A 24,573-nucleotide genomic window follows, 5' to 3' on the forward strand; every position below is an offset into this window, starting at 1 on the left:
CTCTGAGTCTTCACAACACATCTTACACCAACTCCTATTCATGTTTCCAACAATACCGGGCTCTGCATCACATTGCTTGTTTGTTTCCCCCATGTGGATTGGCATTTTATAATCTGAGACTGCAAAGCTGATATACAACATAGGCACGTTTGTTATGTAAGCTTGTGTATTGCAAACATACATGTTAATCAGCATATTGCTTGTGCCTTTATGTGTGTGTGTGTGTGTGTGTGTGTGTGTGGGCGGGAGCGGGGCAGGGGCGTGTTTGTGTTTTGCTGTAGTATGCACAAACATGTTTGTGCTGATTCTCACATAAAAGTGCTTATGCAATCACTTCAATCAACAGTCTGAATCTGCTTTCACGTTCACTGTAGCACAAGCATTAGAAAATATATTGTCTTTACAGGGACGGTTGAGTGTAAGTCTGTGGGAGTAGTGAGGAACCACCATGTAAGATAACTACATTACATACAACCTGTGTAAAGGGAGGCTACAAATAATCAGGAGGCTTTAAAGCTAGGTTAGGAAATGTTGGAGAAACTAGCAGAAGAGGGCTACATTTTCACTCACTATCACTCACCGGCAGAGTGTGTGCAGGTAAGTAGACAGGCAAATAGGCTTAATGCAGTCCTGCTACAGCAACAGAGACTGTTATTTTATCATTTTTGTGTCAGAGCATTTGATTTATTCATTGCTGTCGGGATATGAAGAGAATTTCAACAAACAAAGTGCCTAGCCCAGCTTTGTATGATGTTCCTATTCTGCCAATGAACCCAGTATTCACTTTTTGCTCTGTTTTTGGTCCTGACAGAAATATCTGACTCTAAAATGTTCCACTTTGTTCACAGATACACTGTTTGGTGCTAGCCAAGTAGCCTACAGCGGATTCATCCGAGCTTTGTCGCCTGCTGAGGGGAACTGTAGAGTTGGGTGATAAATTTCTGTGGGTCTGTCAGTATACAAGCAACCCCTTACACATTACATGTAATGATTTCATCACTGTTATTATTAAAATCAGTGATCAGTGCTTAATGTGAGAGAACTCACGTGCTAAGTGTTTGCACACAGTGAGTGGACAGGTACAGGAAGGAGAGTAAATAGAACTTGCTGAAATTTTAAATGATGCTGTCTGTGGATACTGTTGCACGCTGCTCACTTCCCTCCTGTGTTTTACTGTGACAAGACACTTGTTCCTGTTTACAGAGTTAGGAGTCTCATGTTGTGTCAATTCATGTGTGAGATTTCCTTTGATACTTCCTTCTCTCTGTTTTCCCCTTACTTATCACAGGCCTCTCTCCTGAGTGTTCAAGCTGATGCGGCTGGAAAAATTGGCAACTATTTTTCCCCACCACCTGTTGCGGTGGGCTTGAAATAGTGTGAGATCTTATTTTGCGTCCTGCTGAACTATATGCTTCACATTAGTTCAGCCATTTCCCAACTGAGTATCAGTTGTTAAATGCAACTTAATCACTGGTCTTAATGGTCAAACTGAAAGGTTTCCTTCCAAACAGATATACAGTATTATATGTGCTTTGCTGCCTATAATTTACAGCACTACCTACTTGTGTATGCACAGTACAACTGTCCCTGTGGCATAAATATTATGTATGCAAAGCCTAAACCCTTAACGTGCTTTGGTTTCCTGCCAGTAATCATTGTGTGACAGTAGTTATGAAACATCTTAATTGAGGAAATCTCAATCTTGAATTAATTGCAGTCTTGAATTTAACGCTTCAGTTTTGCTCATGTGTTATTGGAATTAATGGTTAATTAAAGCACTTCAGACACTCGTCACAATTATTGAGTTGCCCCTCAGTGTATATTTTCTTTCGTGTTGATTGACCTTCTTCTCCATTATGCTGTAGGTCTTTATCTCTGATGAAATCCTCTCTCATTCGATGAGGCAAGTGATGAAAATCTCCCAGATGTTGACAAACTGGATCGTTGTATGATTTGACTTCACCCTTCACCTCCCGTCTCTGACTGCATGGAAACTGACTTAAAAATACAGCAGGCCGGCATTAGCTGAATGAATAATGTGCACTGATTTTGCTGAATCTACACGTTTAAAACTTTTTAGTTTTGTTGTTACATTGTATGTATAACGCTAGTGTTTTGCTTGGTGCATTTTCCCAAGAGGCCAACCGTTATTTCAAATTTCCCAACAGGCTAAAGCTTTTTGCACACCAATCAAAGTTACAGGAGTTTGGTTGTGCATGAATTCCCTGTGTATGTAGATGGATCTAAAGCTGCTTCCTCATTTGGCCTCAGTGAGTGATTTCTCTTGTGCATGAATGCACTTAAATCCCTCTGGAACAGCTGCACTTACGGGCACTTAAAATCCTTATTTCTATTCTTCAGCACAAACCCACTGGTTACACATATAGGTGCTGAGGAGGAGTAAATAGTTTGCGTGTCTCTTGATTTATATGTGTATGGTACCTATAATTAACGAATGAAGGAAAGGTTAAAAGAACAGGATACAACATCTCTTTCAGTCATCCCAGGATTTAAAAGGCAGGTAAAACAGGTATGTAGAAGTGATCAGTAACATAATCACAATGTCATCATAATAGGCCATGACATGTCATTGCAGGAAATAAACAGGTGTGTGTTTTATCATTAATGATCGATGGCTGTAAGGGCACAGGTACTGTCCTTAATTACTTATGTACTTATTTTGCATGTTATATTAAATGGAGTTGGTCTATTCCTGATGCATGATCTATCATGTGGCCTTCCCCTCCAAATGTAATAAATTTCATTTTATTTTTTCTTCTTATCGTCTACGTTGAGGAATGATATGGTAGCAGGCATTAGCAGGAACTATCCAGACTCGTGGCAGAAATAGAGGCACGGAAAGATTAAAGGGCTATTCTCAGACAGAATCTGCAGGTGCACCTAGGCATTAATACTACATCTTTCAGACAAAGGGCATCCGTTTAACCTGCAGAAGGTGGCTCTGGTGCCTTAACTGCTCTCTGGTGAGACAGACTGAACAGTGCAGATGCAGCTAAAAGGTACAAGTCTAAATTTGTCTGACTTCAAGAAAAACTAAAACACCTTATAATAATACCTTGTTATAGTAATTTGAGTCTAAATGAAAATTCAGTACAGTAATGTGTTTAACAGTATTAAATAATGTTTTTTCTGCAGAACAACCAGTAAACCCAACATTGCTGTATTATCACCTTTATTAAGTGGTTAAGGCGAATAGCAATGTTGTCATTCATTTGTAGTTGTTTTTCTGGCCACCTGTCAAATTTAAGTCGAACATTTACTCTCCTTTCAGCTCTGCTTTGGTCTCTACCATCTCCTGAGGGAAATATCTGACTCTTTAGCTGCTATATGCTCCACTATGTTTACCAGCTGTCTGCTGTTTGGTCCTGGGGAAGTAGCCTACATGGGGTTTGTCTGAACTCTTTTGCTAAAAAACCCCTGCCTGCTGTGTCAGGATATACCACTGATAATAGAAGTGAGACAAAACAGTAAAGTTGTGGGTCTGAGAGCTGAGTGTAACTGTAGAGTTGGGAGATCTCTGTGGGTTTCTCAGTATAGAGACATCGTTCAAATAACGCATAGTCTTTTAATCTTTTGTTAATGTGAAAACACTGATTAGAGAAATTTTTTATGGCTTCAAAATGTTTCATTCTTCATGATTTGTAATAGTCTTTTTTACATTTCCAGCTTAACTGTTTCGATGTGGCAATTATTCGTAAGCTTTGTGTCTCATGAATTGATCAGGCAATCAACTTAAAATCCCTGATAAGAAATCACCTAAATAACTGAAAGATCTGTCTTGAGCTATTTTGTGAATTGTTTATAGGAAGGAAGAACTGGGAACATTTATTCCTTCAACCTATTTCAAAGAGATAGCTTACAAAAATGAAGAAAGTCTCCAAGAAATGTCAAGGGCACAGAGAGTTAAATCACAGATGTGTCCAACGTTAATGCCTTGGTGAAAGCCTTGCCTTGTTCCTGCCGCACAGCCTCTCAGAGATGCTTCAACCTCTCACTAAACATCTGCAAGATTTTGAGGTCAAATCAGTTAGGTACTCAGTAATACTCATGCATTTATATGTTATAGAACTGAGAACGTACAGTAAGCCCCGACAAGAGTGTAAATGATAACTTATTATCTTAAACCATGTATCAAAATGATGAGAGAAAGAGAAAGAGTCAGCTACATGCTAAAAATAATATGCAGGATATGTTAAAAGCCATATTGTTGGGTTACTGTCAGTTTTATTTACCGAGGACACCTTCTCTTATTGTATATTCATACTCCACAGTGAGGAAAAAAGCAGTAAAGGTCAGGATGTCATTTATCCTCTCAGCGTGAAGAGGATATCCTATTTGACACAGCCTGGACACGACAGGAAAATGCTGTTAGATTCAGGGAAAGGTCAAAGTTTAAATCATTCCCTTACGGATTAATGAGTTGGTCTTTTAAATCAAGTTGACTTTTAGACTTGGTTTTGTGGTTATCTTATTTAAAAGTACAATCATAAAAGGGGCTTTCATCATCTTTAACACAGATTTTACTTTTCTGAATAAAGCAGTGCAGAATACCCAACTTACAACGGTGGTTTATTTTTTGGATTGTAGTTTGTTTGATTGTAGTTGATTGTGTGTTTATTTACAGTGAATATCATAATCATAAGCTTGATCACTTCACTCTGCAGAGAAGGTGATTGGCTGCAATCTTCCTTCTCTTCTGGACCTGTACGCCTCGAGGACTCTGAAGCAAGCAGGAAAGATTGCAGCTGACCCCTCCCACCCCGGACACAAACTGTTTCAGACTCTCCCCTCTGGCAGGAGGCTGCGGCCCATCAGGACCTCCTCTCGCCACAAAAACAGCTTCTTCCCGTCTGCAACTAGCCTCATTAACAAGGACCAGGTTCCCTACTGATACTCCCCCCTTGCAAATGATACAAATGTCTCTGCACATGTAAATACTGTTTGGCACAGACCTGGCACGTTGTCCATATTTGTTGTTGATTGTTGATCTTTGTTGTTGTATATTTTTATGTTGTCAGTTTATATATGTACACAATATTCTCTTCCGTTACGTGGATGGTGGAAGACACCATGTGGCAAGCTTACAGTAACATTACCGATGTTCCGAGTGTGTTGATCTAGTTAACCTATTTTGATAACATCACCTTGAGATTCGTAGCTAGCGGCTAAACCTCTATCTGTGACACCTTTGGCTGATTTTTCTTCGAGTCGACAACTCTAACAAACACAGGCAAACATAAGCAAGCACAACAATACAAGACATTGCACGCCAGCTAAAAAGTTATTGCTTATTAGTCCAACAGCAAGAAGGCCAGCTTGGCATCTGTCCTTCGTCCTTTAGCTCTTTTAGCTCACGCCAATGAGGAAAAGCCAATCCAGTAGTTACTCTTGTCTGACCTCCAGTTCAGTCACTCTCTCTTTTCTCCTTGCTTCCTCCAACATGTTGTTTGGTCTCTTAGCTGTGCCATGACACCCACACTGAGAATACGGAGCTACCTTCTTCCAAACACCTTATATTGTACATTATACACTTTTTGCTTCTTCTTGTTACCCGTTTAATGATAAACCATGGTAAAATTCCCGACGGTTATTATTACTGTCCACATTTTAATTACCATGATAACCGGGTTATAAACTAACAGCAAATACTGTCCAGCATCTTCCCAGAAGCAGGGGCTCATGCGCAGAATGCAGCGTGGGTTTGTTTGGGTCATTGACAACACGGCAGAAGACAACGCTGATTTTTCAATCACTCTTAAGTCTGGTCATATTTTAGCTTTTATGAGAGATTTGATAGAGAACTTGATTGACGAAAATGACCTTATAGTGAATGCAGGATGAGTTAACTTTTAGTTTTGGTTTGTCTGTCTGGCTTGCTAACAGATTGTAAACTGAAGCTGCTCTTGTAAAAACGCAACACGTTGTTCTGCTGTTGTGTGCGTTGTGTGTCTGCAGACTCTATTCGTCTACTGCACATGATAACACAGTTTAGTCAATCAATCAGCATATCTTGTTCATTTTAAGTCCAGCAGCTATCAAACTAGTTGTAAGAGTGTCAGAAAAGGAGAAACGAACAAATGAAAATACATGAGGCCAATTATAACCTGAATAATAAAGAATTAGACGATCTGCAAATGACCTGTCACATGAAATCATTACACACACAAAACCCACCCACACAGAGTTCTAGCTTGATGTGTGAGCTAACCACTGCTCTCACTATGTACTCTCCAGCCTGAGACGCATGCGGTTGGTGGCTGAGTCACCACTCTTCTCTGATGTCACTGCAGACAGAATCACTAATGAACCTACCAATCTCCAACCGGGCTGGATCTGTGGTCGCCTGTCCGCAGGATACAAAATACTCCCTTGTTGCGTCTCAAGATATCTCAAGCAGCTATTTGAGAGATTTGAGTGACTGGGTCGGTTGACTAACACAGGTATAGGTAGTACAGTCTACCTGCTAAATTTTGAGATTGCTCACAAGAACACTTTTAAGGGGTTGTTACCCAAAACATTAATAGTCTGTAGATCCTGCATGTTTAAACACTCTAAAATTACCACTCCTGTGCCAAAAACAAATCTGTTCTTTTTTTTTTAGTTTATCTTTAAAGACAGTCTGACATCAAGTCAGCAGTGAATCATACTGGCTCTCATTTGAAGGGCACAGAGTCGTGGGTTGTGTCCTTTTGGTGTAATGCAGTATCTGAGGATGTGCTTATGGTCCTGTCTGTCTAGTGACAGTGCAGAGGCTGGGAGGTGACATGCAATGTCATTCTATGTCATTTAGTAACCTGTCAGTTTGCATTAAGGAAAACCGTCACAGACCTGATGAAAGTTGTTTTTGTCTTTAAGTTGCAGATTGGATGTTGCATTTCTGTATTTTGTACACAAGAAATTAGACAGCAGACTGTAGGAAAGTTGTCCTGTTGTACAAACAGTAAACAGAGAAATCGTCTGAACAAAACATACGAGGTAAGATATACTAATTAAATGAAGGTGTCAATGGAGCGACTCATGAATGGCAGCCTTCTCCATCCATGCTGTGCTTGTGTGCCAAGCAGAACATTTTGTAACTTGTGACTCAGATCAGTTTGTCAGCCCTGATCCATTACCAGCCAGTGTTGGTTGTTGCGCTCATAACAACACGTTGTATGCTTTTATTATTGAGCTGTAGTTTGATTATCTGGGACAAGTGCTTTATAATTCTTCATGAAAAATAAGGACCTTATGTGGAAACTCACTGTGACAAATAATTAAAAACACTGCCACGTAGGAATATAAAATACCAGTACAAAACAAAACAGGAATCATGTTATGAAAGTTTTTACATTTCTGTCCAGACACACTGTTCGGATGGTAAAAGAGGGATGAGGCTAGTGATATTCTATTACTTTTGTATTGTCAACAAACTCCATGGGAAGATCAAAAACACATAAACACCACATAAAAACCACATCCTTGCACTGGGTGATATGTTCCTTCATTACTATGTGTCCTCTTGTTATTATTACTATTATTGTTTAAGTCATATATATATATACACACATATACACACTAGATATATATACTAGATATATAAAACCTTAACCGTTTCTCTCTTTAAAAGCCTTTCCTTATTATTTACTCTTTGTTAGTCTTACATATATGTAGAGTGAAGATCTCTGTTCCCCAAAACATTGACACCTAGACCGTGTAAATGATTATGTATCCAGACGCCCGAAGCTGCCCTAGGCGGCAGGTCTGTGGACCAAGTTTATAGTACTTCTCTGTTTATTCTCTTTTCTTAATAATAATAAATTATTCAAAAACAACAGTTTGTTGTAATTTGCTTAATCCCTCAACAGCAATGTACAATTTCCATGACACTGTGAACATGGGCACTGCAGTTTTGAGTTTTTGATACACTGTCCTGTTGTCAGATATACTCACAGTACGCACCAAATGTGTATTAATCCATTGCTGAAAATAGTCCCCCAATCCACTACTTACTCCAGACTGAGTAACATTTAATAAAAACTAGAGCGCCCAGCTGTTTAGGGGAAATTATTTAGCCTTTTTCAAAATTGAAATTATGAATTTGTGGGCCATTTTTAAAGATGTATGTCTTCAGTGGGAACCAGGGGGCTTGGAGGGGTGCCACAGACAGGAAGGAGAAGTCAAAATATATAATAATAATAATAATCCTTATTTGTAGAGCACTTTTCAAAAACAAGTTACAAAGTGCTTTAACAAGTGTAAAGACAATAATACCCAAGAGACAATAATACAAAAAACAATACAAGATAAAAGCATGAAAACATTGAAAAGACTAAAATACAGATAAATATAAAATTAGTAAAATACAATAAAATAAAAGGGATAAAATAAAGTCAAATAAGATCGGGAAAGGCTCTCCTATAAAAGTATGTTTTAAGAAGGGACTTAAAAGAGTTCACTGACTCAGCCGACCTGATTTCCTCAGGCAGGCTGTTCCAGAGCCTCGGGGCCCTGACAGCAAACGCTCTGTCCCCTTTAGTTTTCAGTTGAGACTCTGGAACAGACAATAGACCTCTGCCCGAGGATCTCAAGGTGCATGCTGGTGTGTATGGGATTAAAAGGTCAGAAATATAACAAGGCGAGAGGCCATGAAAAGCTTTAAAATTGATCAATAGAATTTTAAAGTCAATTCTAAAACATACTGGGAGCCAGTGTAATGAAGCTAAAATAGGGGTAATGTGGTCATATTCTTTGTTCTGGTTAAAAGCCTGAGCAGCTGAGTTGAGATGAAGGCGTGTAAAATGGTCTCGGTGTCCTTAAAAGTTAACATAGATCGAATTTTAACTATATTTCTAAGTTGATAAAAACATGATTGAACAAGCTTTGTAGTGTGCTGCTCGAAATTTAAATTACTATCAAACCAAACACCAAGGTTCTTTGCCACAGGCTTAATCTGATTTACTAGGGAACCAGCAGATGGCAGTATTTGATTTGCCATCTGCTGGGACCCGATGACCAGGATTTCTGTTTTGTCTGAGTTCAGCTGGAGGAAATTATTTGACATCCATTTTTTAACTTCACAAAGGCAGTTGTTAAGTGATCTCAGCATTCCAGGGTCTGTGGGTCTGACGGGCAAGTATATTTGTGTGTCATCAGCATAAATATGAAAAGAAATGCCATGTTTATGGATAATCTGTCCAAGGGGAAGCAGATACAAGGAAAACAAAATGGGTCCTATGACCGACCCCTGAGGCACACCATATTTAACTGGACAGAACGAGGAGACATAGTTGTTTACAGACACGCAAAACGTCCTATTTGACAGGTAGGATGAAAACCATTCTAGGGCAGTACCAGAGATCCCCACCCAGTGCCTCAGTCTGTCTAACATGATGTTGTGATCAATGGTGTCAAAAGCAGCGCTGAGGTCTAGCAGTACCAGGACTGAGCACATGCCTTCATCAGCAGACATTAAAAGGTCATTGGTGACTTTAAGCAGGGCAGTCTCAGTGCTGTGGTACTTCCTGAAACCAGACTGAAACTTTTCAAATATTTTGTTATTTTCCAGTACAGTGAACAGCTGTTTGGACACAATTCTTTCTAGAATCTTTGCAATAAAAGGCAGTTTTGAAATTGGTCTAAAATTTTGTGGGAGGGAGGGATCTAAACCAGGTTTCTTTAAAAGTGGGTTCACGCAAGCCGTTTTAAAATAATCAGGGACACAACCAGTAGATAGAGAACTGTTGAAAACAGAGATCAAATGGGGCCCAACAGAATCTATTACTTTCAGTAAAACTTTTGTAGGTATTACATCAAGTGGGCTGGAGGACACTCTCATTTGTGTTACTGTTTCCAAAAGCTCAGACAAGTCGATGGGATAAAACTGGTTAAAACTCTCTTGTTGCTGGTGAGGAACCTCTGAGTAAGAGGCCGCGGGGGTAATAGAGGCTCTGATTGACACCACCTTATTGGTAAAATAAGATAAAAACAATTCACAGTCATCATTACTTCCAGCTGAGGCACAAGGAGGGGTTGGGTTTACCAGCTGATCCACAGTCTTAAACAGAAACCTGGGATTGTGTTTATGTGTAGTAATGAGTTCAGAAAAATAGTGTGTTCTCGCATCCTTAACCATTTTATTGTAGTTAATTAATAAATCCTTCAGACTGAGGTAATGGACTTGGAGACTGGATTTATCCCCATCTGCGCTCTGCTTTCCTGCATTCCCTTTTTAGGCTGCGAATGCTGTCATTTATCCAGGGTTGCTTACTAGCTTTAGACGTAGGCCTAACCTTTAGAGGAGCAGTAATATTTAGTGACGAAAAGCAGATATGATTGAAGTGATCGACCAGATTGTTGGTGTTGGAATCAGACAGGTGTTGGCTTTGGCTCTGAAAGAATGCGCAAAACTTTGAAACACTTTGTTCATTAAAGATGCGAGAACACACGGAGCTTGGTGAGGCGGCATGAGTAACAGGCGAATCACAGCTAAAAACAATACATCTGTGGTCAGATATGGTCATGTCCACTAATTCCACAGAGGAAATGCTGACACCCAGGGTAAAAACCAAGTCCAGTGTATGACCACGGTTATGTGTTTGCCCTTTGACATGTTGTTTGAAGTTAAAAGAAGTGGCCATATTTAAAAAGTTGGTTGCATTAACATTGTTGGGGTCATCAACATGAATATTAAAATCGCCACAAAGAACAATTCTGTCATAATTTAAAACCAGAGTAGATAAAAATTCAGGAAGTTCTGATAAAAATCCTCCAGGCGGTTTTGGGGGGCGATAAATTATAACAAATATGATAGGTTGCAGCCCTCCAACTTTAAGAGTGAGAACTTCAAAGGCGTTAAATTCATCACAGCATACTTGATGACATTTAAAATTTTCCTATACACGCTCACTAGCCCACCACCACGACCACTGACCCTCGGTTGACTAAAACAATCATATTGAGGCGGACACAGTTCGCTAGCTGGCTATAGTCATTCATTTGCAACCAGGATTCAGTTAAAAACATAAAATCTAGATTTGCAGACAAAATAAAATCATTTAAGATAAAAGTCTTACTTGAAAGTGATCTCAAATTGAAGAGAGCCATTTTAAATGAGTTTGTTCTGGGTGCTGGAGTTGCAGTTGTCCTAATCCTTAAGAGATTACTATTATTTCTGTGTGGGATGTGCACATTTCGGTTTACTGGTCTATGCGTGATGATGACAGGAATAGCTGGGAGCAGACGGCTTTACATGCCAGCAAGTGGAGACAGTTATTTGTGGCAGTGAGGAAGAGATGTGTTCAGTGAGCTGTGGTGTGTCCAGGTGTGCTGCATGAATGATTAGTCATTCACGTAAGTCATGTGTGGACCGCACCACATGCTGTATGTGAGCAGCTAACATTTCTGAGCCCTGTTTGTTTGGGTGAAGTCCGTCTGTCTTAAAAAGAGACATTCTTTGCCAGAAAATATTAAAATTATCCACATAACACACACGATGAGCCCTGCAGGCGGACTGGAGCCAGTCGTGGAGGCCAAGGAGTCTACTGAAGCGGTCAGCACCGCGACCAACTGTGGGAATGGGACCAGAGATAAAAACGGACTTTCCACACTGCTTTAAAAAGTTAAGAAGACGGTTAAAATCTAATTTTGTCAGCTCAGACTGCTGAAGAGCTGTGTCATTTGTTCCGACATGGACTATCACTCTTGTGATGGAGGACGGGAGCGACGGCATCAGGTCCTGGAGTTTTTTAAAATGTCAGCCGTGGTGGCACCAGGGAAGCAGTGAGTGGTAGCGTTAAAGAAACGGAGGTTTCTGGTTATGGAGTCACCAATTATTAGTGTGGTTGGGGAGAAAAGAGGACGAGGAGATGCTGGTTGTGTGGTTCCAGAGCAGGACTGAGCAGAATCTGCTTCAACACTGCGTGCGGACTGAGGATGGAGTGTGTGAGCTGCCGAGTGTTGTGTTGGAGTAGCAGTAACAGACCTGAGAGAAGGGCTACCTGACGGTGCAGGGTAGAGACGGCCTCCGGAGCGTCTGAGCACAGCCTCCTTCAGGATCCTACGTCGGGAAGTGGAGGTTTTTGACCGGGATGACGGCAGACCGGCGGCCCAGTGCAGGAGATGTAGCCGGTGGAGGAGATGCAACAGTGTCGGCAGGCACTGTGCGCCGAAAGAGATCCGTATCTGGGAGACTCGAAGCCGCAGGTGCATCTGCTGGATGGACCGGAGTGTCGTTAGACAAGGCTGCATAGCGGTTGGAGAGGCCGATGTGCGGAGGAGAAGCAGCCCCATCCGAGCCTCTCTTGCAGCCACGGACCACCACTTCAGCCCAGGTTGACTGATGCTTCGGAGTCGAGCAGGAGGAAAGCCTCGGAAAAGCAGAGGGGTCCCAAAACACGGTGTCCTGGATGTTAGCGGTTGCGCTAAGAGAAACAATCTGTTTGGCTTGTACTGAAGCCACATCCATAAAGCCAGTCAGCAGGGAATCTTTCTCTTTGAGTTCCTCTGAAAGTCGTCGGATGTCTTCCATAAGGTCAGCAATCTTCTGTTCGCTTTCTTAAGGAGTGAGCAGTCCTCATGGGGCAGAGTTATCTCGGCTAGCATAGTCACCGGAGCTTTGTTGCGATCAGTAGTGTTGATCGCGTTTTTACGGTCATCTAGCTTAAAATCCATGTCGGATGACTAAAATCCTTAACCCACGTAAAACTTAAGTTAAAAACTTAAGTTAAAATAAAAAGGATATAAAAAATGTAACGAAAAAGAGTGGATTAAAACTGGATAAGAGTTCGGTTTAAGACGGAGCTTCCGACAGGTGACTACAGACGCCAACGCATGCGCAGAGTGCAGATTACGTCAGCGATATTAAAATATAATATCGCTGAATATAAAATATTAAGAGTACAAGAAACATTAAAATCAAGGGCAACTGGACTTGGTTTCAAATATCTTCTTGAAGTTCAGAACTGAAGAAGCTTCATGGAGGCGAAGCGTCTTCAAGTATGTTCAACCAAGGCCAGTTGCCCTTTTAACCTTCAGTGGACAACTAAGACTTGGATGACTGAGAATCTTCACAAAGTATTAAGAATTTATATATAAAAATAATGACACACCATAATTATCTTTTAATTTAACGTGTAACATTTTTAAAAGAAAATAAAATAGCTTTCAGAGTTTCTTGCATATAAAATATTTTATTCTAAACCTTCTGAAAAGTTTGAAGTGACATACCAACGTTAACATCTTAACATACTGGAAACACATGGTTGCCATACTGTTATTAAAACCAAAGCAAAGCCTGCGATTATAGACACATCTGATCTATAAACACTGGAAGTAAAATTTAAAATAGCATGCAACACTAAATATGTGCATGTGTGTACGTACATGACCTCCCATGTTTATTGGCAATTTTTTACAGATTTTGGGATATTGGGAATTTAAAAATTACAATAAACAGTTCATTTTGGTTGCCTTGATATAATGGGTCTCACATAAAAAGATTTTCATGCATACATTTGAGGAAGTTGACTAAATCCAAACCAAAGTTATTCAAAATGGATCTTGATGACTCTAATGCACATTTTTTGACTTTCTGACACATGATAACAATAATAATCTACTATTATTCTGACTATGCAAAAGGTATATAACCATGTCATCATGTTCTTTTAAATAAATGAGGGCCAGTAGATTTAAAAAAGCCTAAAAAAGCCTACAGTTTTTTTCACACTGAGCTAATTGAACTTCTTTGCATACATAATTAAAAATGTTAAATAATACATACATTGAATACAATCATAATGAGGCTCATCTCTGCCGTCATGAATGGGTAGATACATTCAGCATGCTTGAAGTGGGATTTCGATGTAGCCGCAGACTTAATTAAAAACGGTCACTTTGGGAGAAGAAGAGGATGCCATGTGAAAATGCTGTGGGTGGAAATGAAATGAGTTTTTTAAAATCCCAATGCACACATCGGGACACACACACACACACACACAATTATGCACACAAATCCTCACATGTGGCCTTACATGGCCTGACATATTACATAACGCTCCTTCTTCAGCACTCCTTGACTTTATTCAGCGCTGACAGCTTGCCTCTCAGTGACTGTCAATCACGTGGCCGACTGGGAAAAAGCAATAACACGACTTTTGGGGGCTTCGCTTTGAGCAGCTGCAATAAGGCCTGTCTTGCTTTCCCCCAGGTAACTCAGCATTAATGTACTAATAGGCTTTTTTTCAGTGTATTGCAGGAAAGTACAACATACAGTAAGTGTTTGATGCTATTGATTGTTTTTCTGGAAACATAAGAAGGACATTTTGTTCTTTTTAGAAACCTAACCATGCTTGAAAGAGTCTCCTTATTTTTAATCTTATTTTCTTCATAATCTCTTTGTCACTGCTCGTTGTCTTGATTACACATGATAGCTGATGACCTTACAGTCAGTCAGGCTATGCTCACGCTTACCACAGCGTTTAAAGAAAACCAGGAGATACAGAACAGATAAAGAGAGCAAACTTGTAACCTTCCAATATTGCTGAACACTGATTTGCACCAGCTATCTGTCCTTGTAAAGTCCTTTCTAATTTCTTGGTAACTGCTAGCTAGTTTCACACTTGAGTCGGACCAATAAAACTGAACGATGTGCTATGTTAAACTTAACTATCAATCTTTTGTAAATGTAGGTACATATTCTTTTAATTAATATATTCATACATAGTGAAATGTGTTTCAGAAATAGTAGATATTTATGCGGTTTACAATGAATGGGGAAATATCCGATTAACAGAGGTGGAGGTATTTGATTATTTTGTCTAACTGTATTGCCATAATATTTTTTTTCGTTGAGTTATGCTGTGTCATTGAGAAATGTAATTTAAAATCTTCCCAGCAGACATCAATAGACAGCTAAGTGTGGGGTCAGATGTGGTGGCTATGTTTCTCTTTAGTCTTCATTCTAAATGGTTAATATATTAGCAAGCTAAGGTAAGTTTCGTCAGTTCATGCAGTCAGGTATGTATGTAACTGTCATCTGGGTGTAAATAATTAGCACTCATTACTATGCAAGACAAGGGGCCTTATCTTCAACCTGGCGCAAAGCAGCGCACAGCTACACTGCTAGTTTCCGACCGACACAGATGTCATTTTTACGCCCACGTTGTGTAAGTAGCAAACACTCTGCTTAAGACACGCAGGCAGGGATGTGGGAAGTCAGTTACAGTTGGGGATGATGAGAAAAAGTCCTCATACTAAATGGTGCGCAATATTCATGTTTTTTTTATCAGTTTGAATGGCCAAGATAACTTCTATCTAGTTATTACAACAATGTTTTACACCTCAGCAGACAGCAAACTTGAATATCAACATACTGTAGGGGCACCTGGCTTTTAAACGGAATGGGACATGACACTGATTGGTTTAATTGATGTTACTCCCAAATCGCACACTAATTAAGAGACTAAATACAATCCCTTTGCACCTTGCACCTTACTTTGCAAGTTTGCCCCCAGATCATGACTAGCAAATGTGGAGTTGACCACATCCTAAATTAAATTGTGCCATGCCCTAGTTTGTTTGATGCAGCCTGTTTTAGTTTTGTAGTGTATAAATCTCCACCTAATCACTTCAATTATAAACAGGCTAAATTTAAACTTACAAAAAGCTGGTGCAACCACTTAGTTACAGAAAACTATACAGAAAACTATACAGGATGATAAGTTGCCCTGAAACTAGTGTACTATCAATTTTAAAGCAAATATACTCTTTTCCACCTGATAAACCATAAATTAGAGACATTTGGTATAGCAGACAAGTAGACATGGTTAGCCACAAATGGCACACTGTCTTGTAAGTCACACTGTATTGTAAATTATTTGAATGCTACAAACTGTAAATAGCACTATCAAATGTATTGAGAATGTTACAGCATATCATGCTGGATAAAAGCACTGAATAACACCATAAAAAAATACCCTCGCACACAGTATTGTCATGAAAAGCAATTCATTCTCATTCTTCCAGAAATATCCTGGATTTAAAAAATGAAAAACGATCTGCCTAGAATGTGAAATCAAAATTGATATTCTGTATTCAGAATCAAAGTTAGATTATAACTGTTCCCCAGTGACATTCCTACCATTTTGATAATCTTTCAGTTTCATGAACATAACAGTTAGTTCAGTTACGAGAAATTTAGAAATATCTGTGTCATATTTCTCCTGATCCTTTGATCAGAGGGAGTTCATCTCTGAGTCCTCTGTCAGAATAACAGGATCATTACTTTGGTATAGGGGAGAATGGGGTCTGATCATGGAGCCTGGCACTGTGTGGTTAATGTAACTATCTCAGCACATTAAGACTGGTAGTAAATGGCTAAATCACACTGGCAGACAGAAAGGTGATATTTTTCAAGTTGTTCATCATATCGCATGAAGGTTTCTCCTCCCTGCCATGTTTTCCTCTTAAAATTAGTAAAAAAAACGTCCATGTCCTCTCCTTCATGTGTCTCGTCTTCATAAAGTCTTTTTCCAAGATGCCTCCAAAATACATATCTTTATTACTACTGTGCTCATATATATATATATATCCTCAATATGTTCAGTGTGTTTTTCAGTAAGGCACAAGTGGATTATTCCTTAGGGTCAAAAGCTGAATGTCAGTTATGGAGGAACAACAATGTCAACATTCATCTCTTTAGCGAGGGCAGACTGAACGGCAAATGCAAGGCATATAAATTCATATTTGAAGAAATGTAAACTAAAAGAAAAATCCACATTCCTCTGTGTCAGCACAGGACTGCTGCCTCGTCAAGAAACAGCGTTCATTGTTGAGTGTGTTCAGCGATAAGGATCCTCTTCATCTGATGCAGATTTCAGGCCTCAAAGAGATGAGCACAGATACATCTATTGCTTTCCAAATTTTATGGATGTATTCCTTTCTGTGTTTACGGGCTTGTTTGTGGGTTTACAAAAAGAAGATGGCCCGTGTGTTGCTACCTCAAACTGGGCTTTCATTCTCTTCCTGCTCACGAGAGAGGTTTGATAAAGTCATGCCTCTGATACAATAATTTGTTCCAGTCTGGAGCATACTCTTTATTTGGCTCAATCACCAGCACAGCTGTTGATCATGTTGGCACGGACGTAATGAAATGTGAGACACCTTCGTAGGATGAGTGGAACCTTTGAGTTAATACAACACGTTTTTGTGTGAGTGTCAAACACGCACATGAAAGTACGGAGCTTGGTGATTGATCTGTGTTTGAGTCTCTCTCAAGGTTTTTCAATCAATGTTTGGAGCACAATCCACTTAATGAATGCACACGGGTACCTTATCACGAAGCTCAGTCAATAAGTACAAAAGTGTGTATGTAACCTCTGTCCACCACCAGATGTGTTTCATTTTCATGCTGCTCCTCATTTTAGATTTTCGATGATGGCGATCTCTCGCCGGTCAGCATAGTCTGGGCTAAGACCGTTCAGATAAAGGCTGCCATTCCTGGTCAGGGCCCCCGGGACGGGACTGAGGGAGAGAGTCAAGTTAGGGTAAGCCTCTCTGTCCTCACACAGGTTGACCGACAGCGTCCTCTTGCCAGGGGTCATTTCCTGGTTGATGGATGGGTTAATACCCAACTCGGATGACAGCTTACGCTTGATGGATGCAGCACGCTGAAACTTGTCATAGATGTCAACACTGAGCCGCCTCCGGGTCTCTTTGAACTCTGCTGACACGTTTGCTGTCCACTCTGCTGCGTGCGCCCGGAACTCCCCAACCTGCAGAGAGAGACTGAAAATTGATGCCTGCAGGTGATCCAGCACAGCCTGTTCATGCCTATAATATCTATACATGCTCTTAGAGTTAGAGTGGTTTGGCTTCAGTCTGTTTTTGTTAATATTATCTGGGCAGCATCCATGTTAAAGAAGCATACTGGTTAAGTTAGTGCAAGTAGATTTTCAAGAGATAATTATAAACCAATGTCTTCCTGGAAATGAAAAAGTCAAAGGTTCAAGGGCTAAAATATGGGTATGGTTTTAAATGGTTAACCATCAAGAAACATCCTTGAATTCTTTAGCAGTGCTGGATAACAGTTATGTGCACAAAGAGACAAAAAACTATACACAACTTCCCAATTATTCTTTTATTCTGTATTGACATGATAATTTTTCAACCACAAATGTTTTATACATCCAGGTGTGTTCACAGCCTCACATTTAACTGAGGCCATGAATATGTGGTTGAAATGTTTTCATGTCTATGTAGAATTGGAAATGAAATGGCAGTGTCTTTTTAAGTGATTGATTCATGACCTGCTGTATCATTCATACACAAAAGCCCTGTGGGTATTTTTGAATGTATTCACTGGTGTCAGACAGAATAGTTTAATAGGACTGACCCCCTATTGGTGAACAGCTCACCAATAATTAATGGAGTTTTCACTCTTTTCAAATGAAATGCCACGTCCATTAATCTGTTCAGACAACTGTTTAACAGCTCTTGCCTTGAGAATTCTTTAATATGGCTTTGCTGCAAAAGAAATACAACCTTCATCTATTATTTGTAGTAAATGTTCATCTATGATAGAATGTAACTGCAGATGTGGAGAATTAACGAGACACTTAAATTCAGTGAATATTTCCTCAAGAGTTTTTCACGTGCTCCAAAAAAAAAATAAAAAATCAGTTTTCCTACACAGACCTGGGTCGGTTAATGGGTACACAAACCAAGATGCTTGGAGTGAGCAACAGGTGGTTGTAGCACGCTTGTGCTTGAAGCAGTGGGAGGGAGAATGTAAACAAACACCGGTACATTCAAACAGGCTGGACTCATTACGGGACTTTAGCTGTGAAGAAGTGGGAAAGGTCTGAGGAATTGTTAAACAAGCTACATGACCAGGCAATTGTAAAGGTTGAAGTTACTCTCGATAATCCTACCGATACATAAACTAGACTCTGTGTCTTAAAGGGACTATATGTAAGTTTTTGATTTTAATAAGTCATTGCCTTATTGTCAGTGGGCTCAAAACTCACTTAGAAATGAAGCACACACCTGTTTTCTCTGTTGCTTGCATCAGCCACTATTCTGCTTTTAATGTGAGGACTCCGGGTTGGATTCAGCCCTGTACGCGCTCCCGAGCCTCTCTCGTACTACAACACGGCAGTTAACGACATGCAGTCCACTAACACCATAAAACAACCGTCTCACAGCAAAACACAGGCTCCACGTTAGGATACAAAACAACAGTAAAGGTTTATGTGCTGAAGCCCATCAGACTAAACAGATTCAGAAGATTTTTAGTAAGAACAAAGTGAGCATTAGTAAAGCTGGAGAAACATAGAGAAAGTCACGTTAGCTTGCAGGCAAACGGTGAGCAGTTGCTAATGTTATCAGGTGTAAAGTTATATGCTTTCCACGTTACTTCACCAACTAACGCCACCCATGTTATTATCCTGTAGCCTGAAAGAAAGGATGTAACGGCAAAAAGCAAATGTGGAGCGATTTGTTTACTATTGTTAGCCTATAGTGATGCAGCCAGGAGCAGCCAGCTAACGCTACATTAGCTCGGACCTGCCGCTGTTTTCTTAGTAACATTCAGTTTATGTTTATTGTGGTTTTACCAATACTCAGATAAACATCTTCTCCACCTCTCAGTCGCTGTAACTAACGTGACCCACATAACATAAAACACAGCAACAAAACGGTCTAACTGTTAGAAAGTGTGACACAATCTCATAATATCCATTCCTACTCACTAACCGTTTCATAATTATCCAATACATTTAGCTGTGCTGACATTGCTGAGCCTCCAGTGACAGATTCACAGATAGTAACTTACAGATGGTTAACGTTACTGAAAAGCAGCAGGTGAGCTAACGATGTAGCATGTCGGCTTAATGCAGTAAATGTAACGTTATCATGTAACGAGCATGGATTACTTCAACCTGCAGCTGATAAAACTATTACTGTAACGTTGCAGTGGGAGTTTACCTGAGTTTCCAGCTCTGTCTGTTCTCCCTGTCTGTCTATAGCTGCTGTCACTCTACCTTTTTTCGGGAGTATTGAGCCAATATGCAGCTCGCTGTGCTGAATGAAAGGTATGGCGCCGGTGTTGATCTGCCTCTGAGACGGGAACGTTGAAGTAACAGAGCCTGAACCTATCGCCTGAACATGTCTGGAGAAAAGCCACAGCCTGCATGCTGGTGTTCCTGCGTTTATTGTGGTATTTCTGTATGAAAGCGGTTGTGTTTCGGATTATGCTCGCTCATGACTTCAAGCGAGCACCAAGCGAGCACGTGTACGAGCACACACCTATGCCCCTTTAAACTTTGGCTTAGAAAAATATTTTGCTTCAATACATATTTAAATATTGACGGGCTTGTTGTCACACCTTCTACAGTACTGCAAAAACAGCCTTATTATGGCTCTCATAAGGCTCTCTCTCTCTGAGGGCTCTCAGCCAGCAGACTGTGGATTCTGGCATATTTCAGTAGCTCAGGACTGGTTACCATGGCAATGCGTGGAGATTAGTGTTGTGTCGTTCAAAGAACGTTTCGTTCATAAGACCTAATCGTGTGCATGACTCGGGAGGAACGGGTTGTCTCAGTGAGTGATTCGTTCATTTTCACGCATGCGTGAAGGATCTTGGACTCTTATGTTCACTTGTCATACGGCAGCCGTATGGGCTCCGTCAGCACAGGAAACAGAATTGATTAGTTCACGACTCTCAACTGTGGGTCTGTTTGAGTCGTTCATTTGTCACGTGACAGCTCCTACTGTGGAGCAGGAATGAACTACTCGTTCACCGCATAAGTCTTTCGTTCACTCGGCAGGCTGAGTGACTGCCAGCGCTGGAGAATGAGAGGCAGGTCGGCTGTCAGGTAACAGTCACTGGACTGACATTATATAGCTATTTTGTTAATTATGTGACATTTTATAAAGCATAACGTTATTACATGTTGTTGTGCTAATTTATAGTTTTAACACAGCCGCACCATAACTTTAGTCCTGCTAGTGTTTACATCTAACAGCTGATGAGAGTTGTTCTGGGTCCGCTCCACTTCAGAGCCCTGAAAGGGTTCTACCTGGAGCCGAATTACCTCTGAGGTCGTCTCCTCCCCAAAACAAACAGACCCAGTCATTCTAAACATTAAAACACAGCCACGTAGCAATGTTAGCGTTAGCCCTGTAAACAGCTAACAGCTGATCCGGGTCTGCCAGAGAACGCAACGTAACTTTTCCTTTTTATTTATCAACAGAGCCGTGCTGTTGTTTCACAGCTCATGATTGGTAAACAACCTTGCCGTGTTTGAGAGCAATGTGCTCATGTTTGTCTCTGTCTGCAGAATCCGGACCTTAGTTTACCAAATAGACTGGAAACAGGGGAAAACTGCTAATGTTAGCCTGGCTCTCTCCAGTGGTAACAAAATCCACCTGATAGCACCTTTAAAGCTCACTAACCAACTCATTACATCTGGCCTGTTTTCAGTCTTTTTTGCTAAGCTAAGCTAAAAAAGCGAAAAGGCAAAAAAGCTTACTTCCCAAAATGTCAATCTATAAGAAGTTCGTGTTCTCAAGTAACTACCTATATAGTCTCATTATTCAGGAACTTATCATGCTGTCATAAGATTGGCTGTTTTATGGGTATAGGATAACATAAAACAGAAATAACATTTGCGAATTGTTCACATTGTTCTACACAATTGCTGGCTGCAGTGCGTCCCTAATGGCCCAGCTTTCTGGAGACAATGTACTGTAGCTAGTAGGTACGGTCTGTTTAGTCCTTGAGAAGCAACGTAGTGGAGAGGAGTGAACACATCATTGATCTCAACTTCATAATGCATTATGCATCTTTCTCCAGGATGTTCAATTATTTATTAGGTTCTGAGGTATGCTTGTTTAAAGTGTACTTCTGAGCGCTTAAGTAAAGATTTATGTGGTGTGTCTGTATGTGTGTGCACATTAGACACACACGCTAGAGCACAAACATTTGAGTATGTGCTTTCTGCTCCTTCTCACTTCTCTCTGCCTGATTGTCCTCACCCACCTCCCCCAAACCCACAACCTCCCACCGAAACGTTCTCTCTCTCAGTAATGTATTTCTCTGTAGAGGTCACAGCCTCCACAGCTACACTCCTAATTATGCATGTGCAAGGATTCCCACTGCAGACTGCCATAAATTACCCCCCTTTTTATGTTATATTGAATAAAGAAATACAATGTGCATATGGCTGTTTTTTGCAGGAGACTGCATGTGTATGTGAATGTGTGGTCCTTTTTACATAAAAATAGTGAACCTGTCAGAACAACAGCAAGGTATATTATTACTGAGCAGCAGCCATGGGAAGACCAACAAATATTTAATCCAACTCTTGCACGAGATGGTACTTTATCCACAGGGTGCAGCCAGGATGGAGATTTATGGCTTGAAGAGTGAATTGGAAAGCATTGTGAGGTATTACTTTGTCACTATGAGGGGAGATGGATGTGATCACACCTGTAAATTTACTAGTTAGGCTTCAGGTTCATCATAAAGCAGCAGCAGCAGCTTGAAGCGGTTGCGGTGCTGCAGTGCTACTTTAAAGGTCTTAGTATGCTTAAACAAAAATCTTGTCAGATCATCTTAGAGCTTCCAAAACAACATTTTTGTAACATTTTGAAACGGATCATCCACATTTACGCAATGATTGACCAGATATATAAAGCTGTAAAAGTACGCACAATTTGAGCTTCTCTCTCAAGCTGTCTTCATTTATTCCCCACACAACTACTTCCACCAATTCCATTTGAGGAGAGACAGAAAGTAGGTGCTGTCATCCCAATTCGTAGGATTGATTTTATCAAGACTGCTAAAACAGGCATAAGACACATAATTCTTGGAGAAAAGGCTGGATTACAAATGTGCAATGGCCCTGAAGCCCCAGAACCACATGGTCCCTCAAAACCCCAGGCTCATGGCTCACTTGGGTTTTGATGATTAGGTTAATTGTAAATTTGTTAGGGTATTTGCAATGCAAAAGTAAACATGCACCAAATTGGGTTCTGTATTATAACTGAATCATGTCTTAGAGCAACTTTTGAATCAATAGGGAACCAATGCAACTTTCTTTTTCTCGGGGGCCCTAAAAAATTAATCTGGCCATGTTTAGAGAGTGATTGATCATTTCACGCATACCCTTCATATTTGAGCATCATGATGAAAATATATATATTATGCAAATAGGCTTTTGAGGTTTGAGGACTTTAGTATTATTGTAGTTGGAGCAGTGCAACCCACAAGCTTGGTTCATCAAACTAAAAATCTTTTGTATTCTTATTCACTAAGAGTGACACGTTTTGTAACTGATAGGGCTGGGGCTGGTTGAGAACAATGATTATGAACTGAAATATCTTTGGTCTCAGGGCAAAAGGCGATCCTTGTCTGCCAACATCTTCTCCACCTTTCTGTGAAGAGAGAGGTCTTCCACTTGAGTCACTTCTAGTGTGACATAACTGACAGCACATCAGCACACACCTCCTCTTTAGTTTTCTTGGAGATGACCCGGAACCAGTCTCCAATCATGCTGAGCACAGCCGCAAAGTACGCCAGGCCCACCAGGATCCAGAACCACACTACAGGCTTGTAGTAGTCCAGATACTCTGGACTCTCTGACCCACCTGCCGAACATAAAGACACAACAAGTAGATTATATACGGTAAGTCTGTTACATTATCCTGGGTTGCATGTGTTTCATAACAAACTATCATTCTGAGAGGAAGAACAAACACAAGCAGGATTGATTTTAGTGTAAGAAGGTCTGATACAGTCAGTTGAGTAAAATGGGTCTTTAACTTTCATAATTGTATCATTTTAATAAGCATCTGTCTTTCCATTTTAGAGGACAGGTCATATCTTCCTACGAATATATAGGATACAAAGAAGAAGGGAAATTTAATAATAAGTATTAAGAATTAAATTGCATATATAAAATGAAGTTGTTACAAATACTATAATTGATATAGATATAGGTCTGAATTTTCCCCATGTGCCCTCTTAGTGATATAGAAAATATGTTCTATTTAGTGTTGTATTTTCTTTTTGACTAATATTCTGTTTAAAAAAAAAAAAGCAAAGATTTTAAAACATCACAAAGACTGTGTTGGATTTAAACATACGAAACATTAAACTTAGTGAGTTACTTGGACAAATTTAAGTCTTGATAAGGGAAGCAAGTTTTATAGGATTGAAAGTTGAAGTAACCTTGTATAGTGCTATGGTGCAATGTTTTTACGACTGGGTCCCTATTTTGTCTGAATGTGCACACACACAAGGACGTAAATCACACTGCCTGCCTGTGTGATTTACATCAGTTTTACACTTTTCTGCTAACAGGTAATTGGTGGCGGTAACAAAGGCAGTGGAGAAGAAGACTGCTAGCAAACAAACACTGAATGTAAACATAACTTTTGGGTACCTTTAAACTGGTAAACATTCTTTCTTCCCCTGCTATTTGGTGCACAGTTTATGTACATTTTGTTCATAAACTTACGTTGAAATCAAGTAAATCTATATGTTATGTTATGATTTCTTTTGGCTTT

At 40.1% G+C, this 24,573-nt stretch overlaps 1 protein-coding gene across 1 annotated transcript in view; it reads right to left on the reverse strand.

Moving 5' to 3' along the window:
- Positions 1-14,063: 14,063 nt before the first annotated feature.
- LOC119909339 (potassium channel subfamily K member 2-like) overlaps positions 14,064-24,573 on the reverse strand; it is a 34,231-nt gene continuing 23,721 nt past the window's right edge. Inside the window, exons 6-7 of the mRNA XM_038727522.1 lie at positions 23,510-23,652; positions 14,064-17,774 (exon numbers count right to left, since the gene is read on the reverse strand). Coding sequence (XP_038583450.1) covers positions 17,418-17,774; positions 23,510-23,652 — 500 coding nt within the window. The 3' untranslated portion in view covers positions 14,064-17,417. The remainder of the gene's footprint in view (positions 17,775-23,509; positions 23,653-24,573) is intronic.

The sequence above is a fragment of the Micropterus salmoides genome, unplaced genomic scaffold (genome assembly GCF_014851395.1).
Source record: "Micropterus salmoides isolate LMB-PRFRI ecotype aquatic unplaced genomic scaffold, ASM1485139v1 Ms_hic_scaffold_18, whole genome shotgun sequence".
In the NCBI taxonomy this organism is placed as follows: Eukaryota; Metazoa; Chordata; class Actinopteri; order Centrarchiformes; family Centrarchidae; genus Micropterus; species Micropterus salmoides.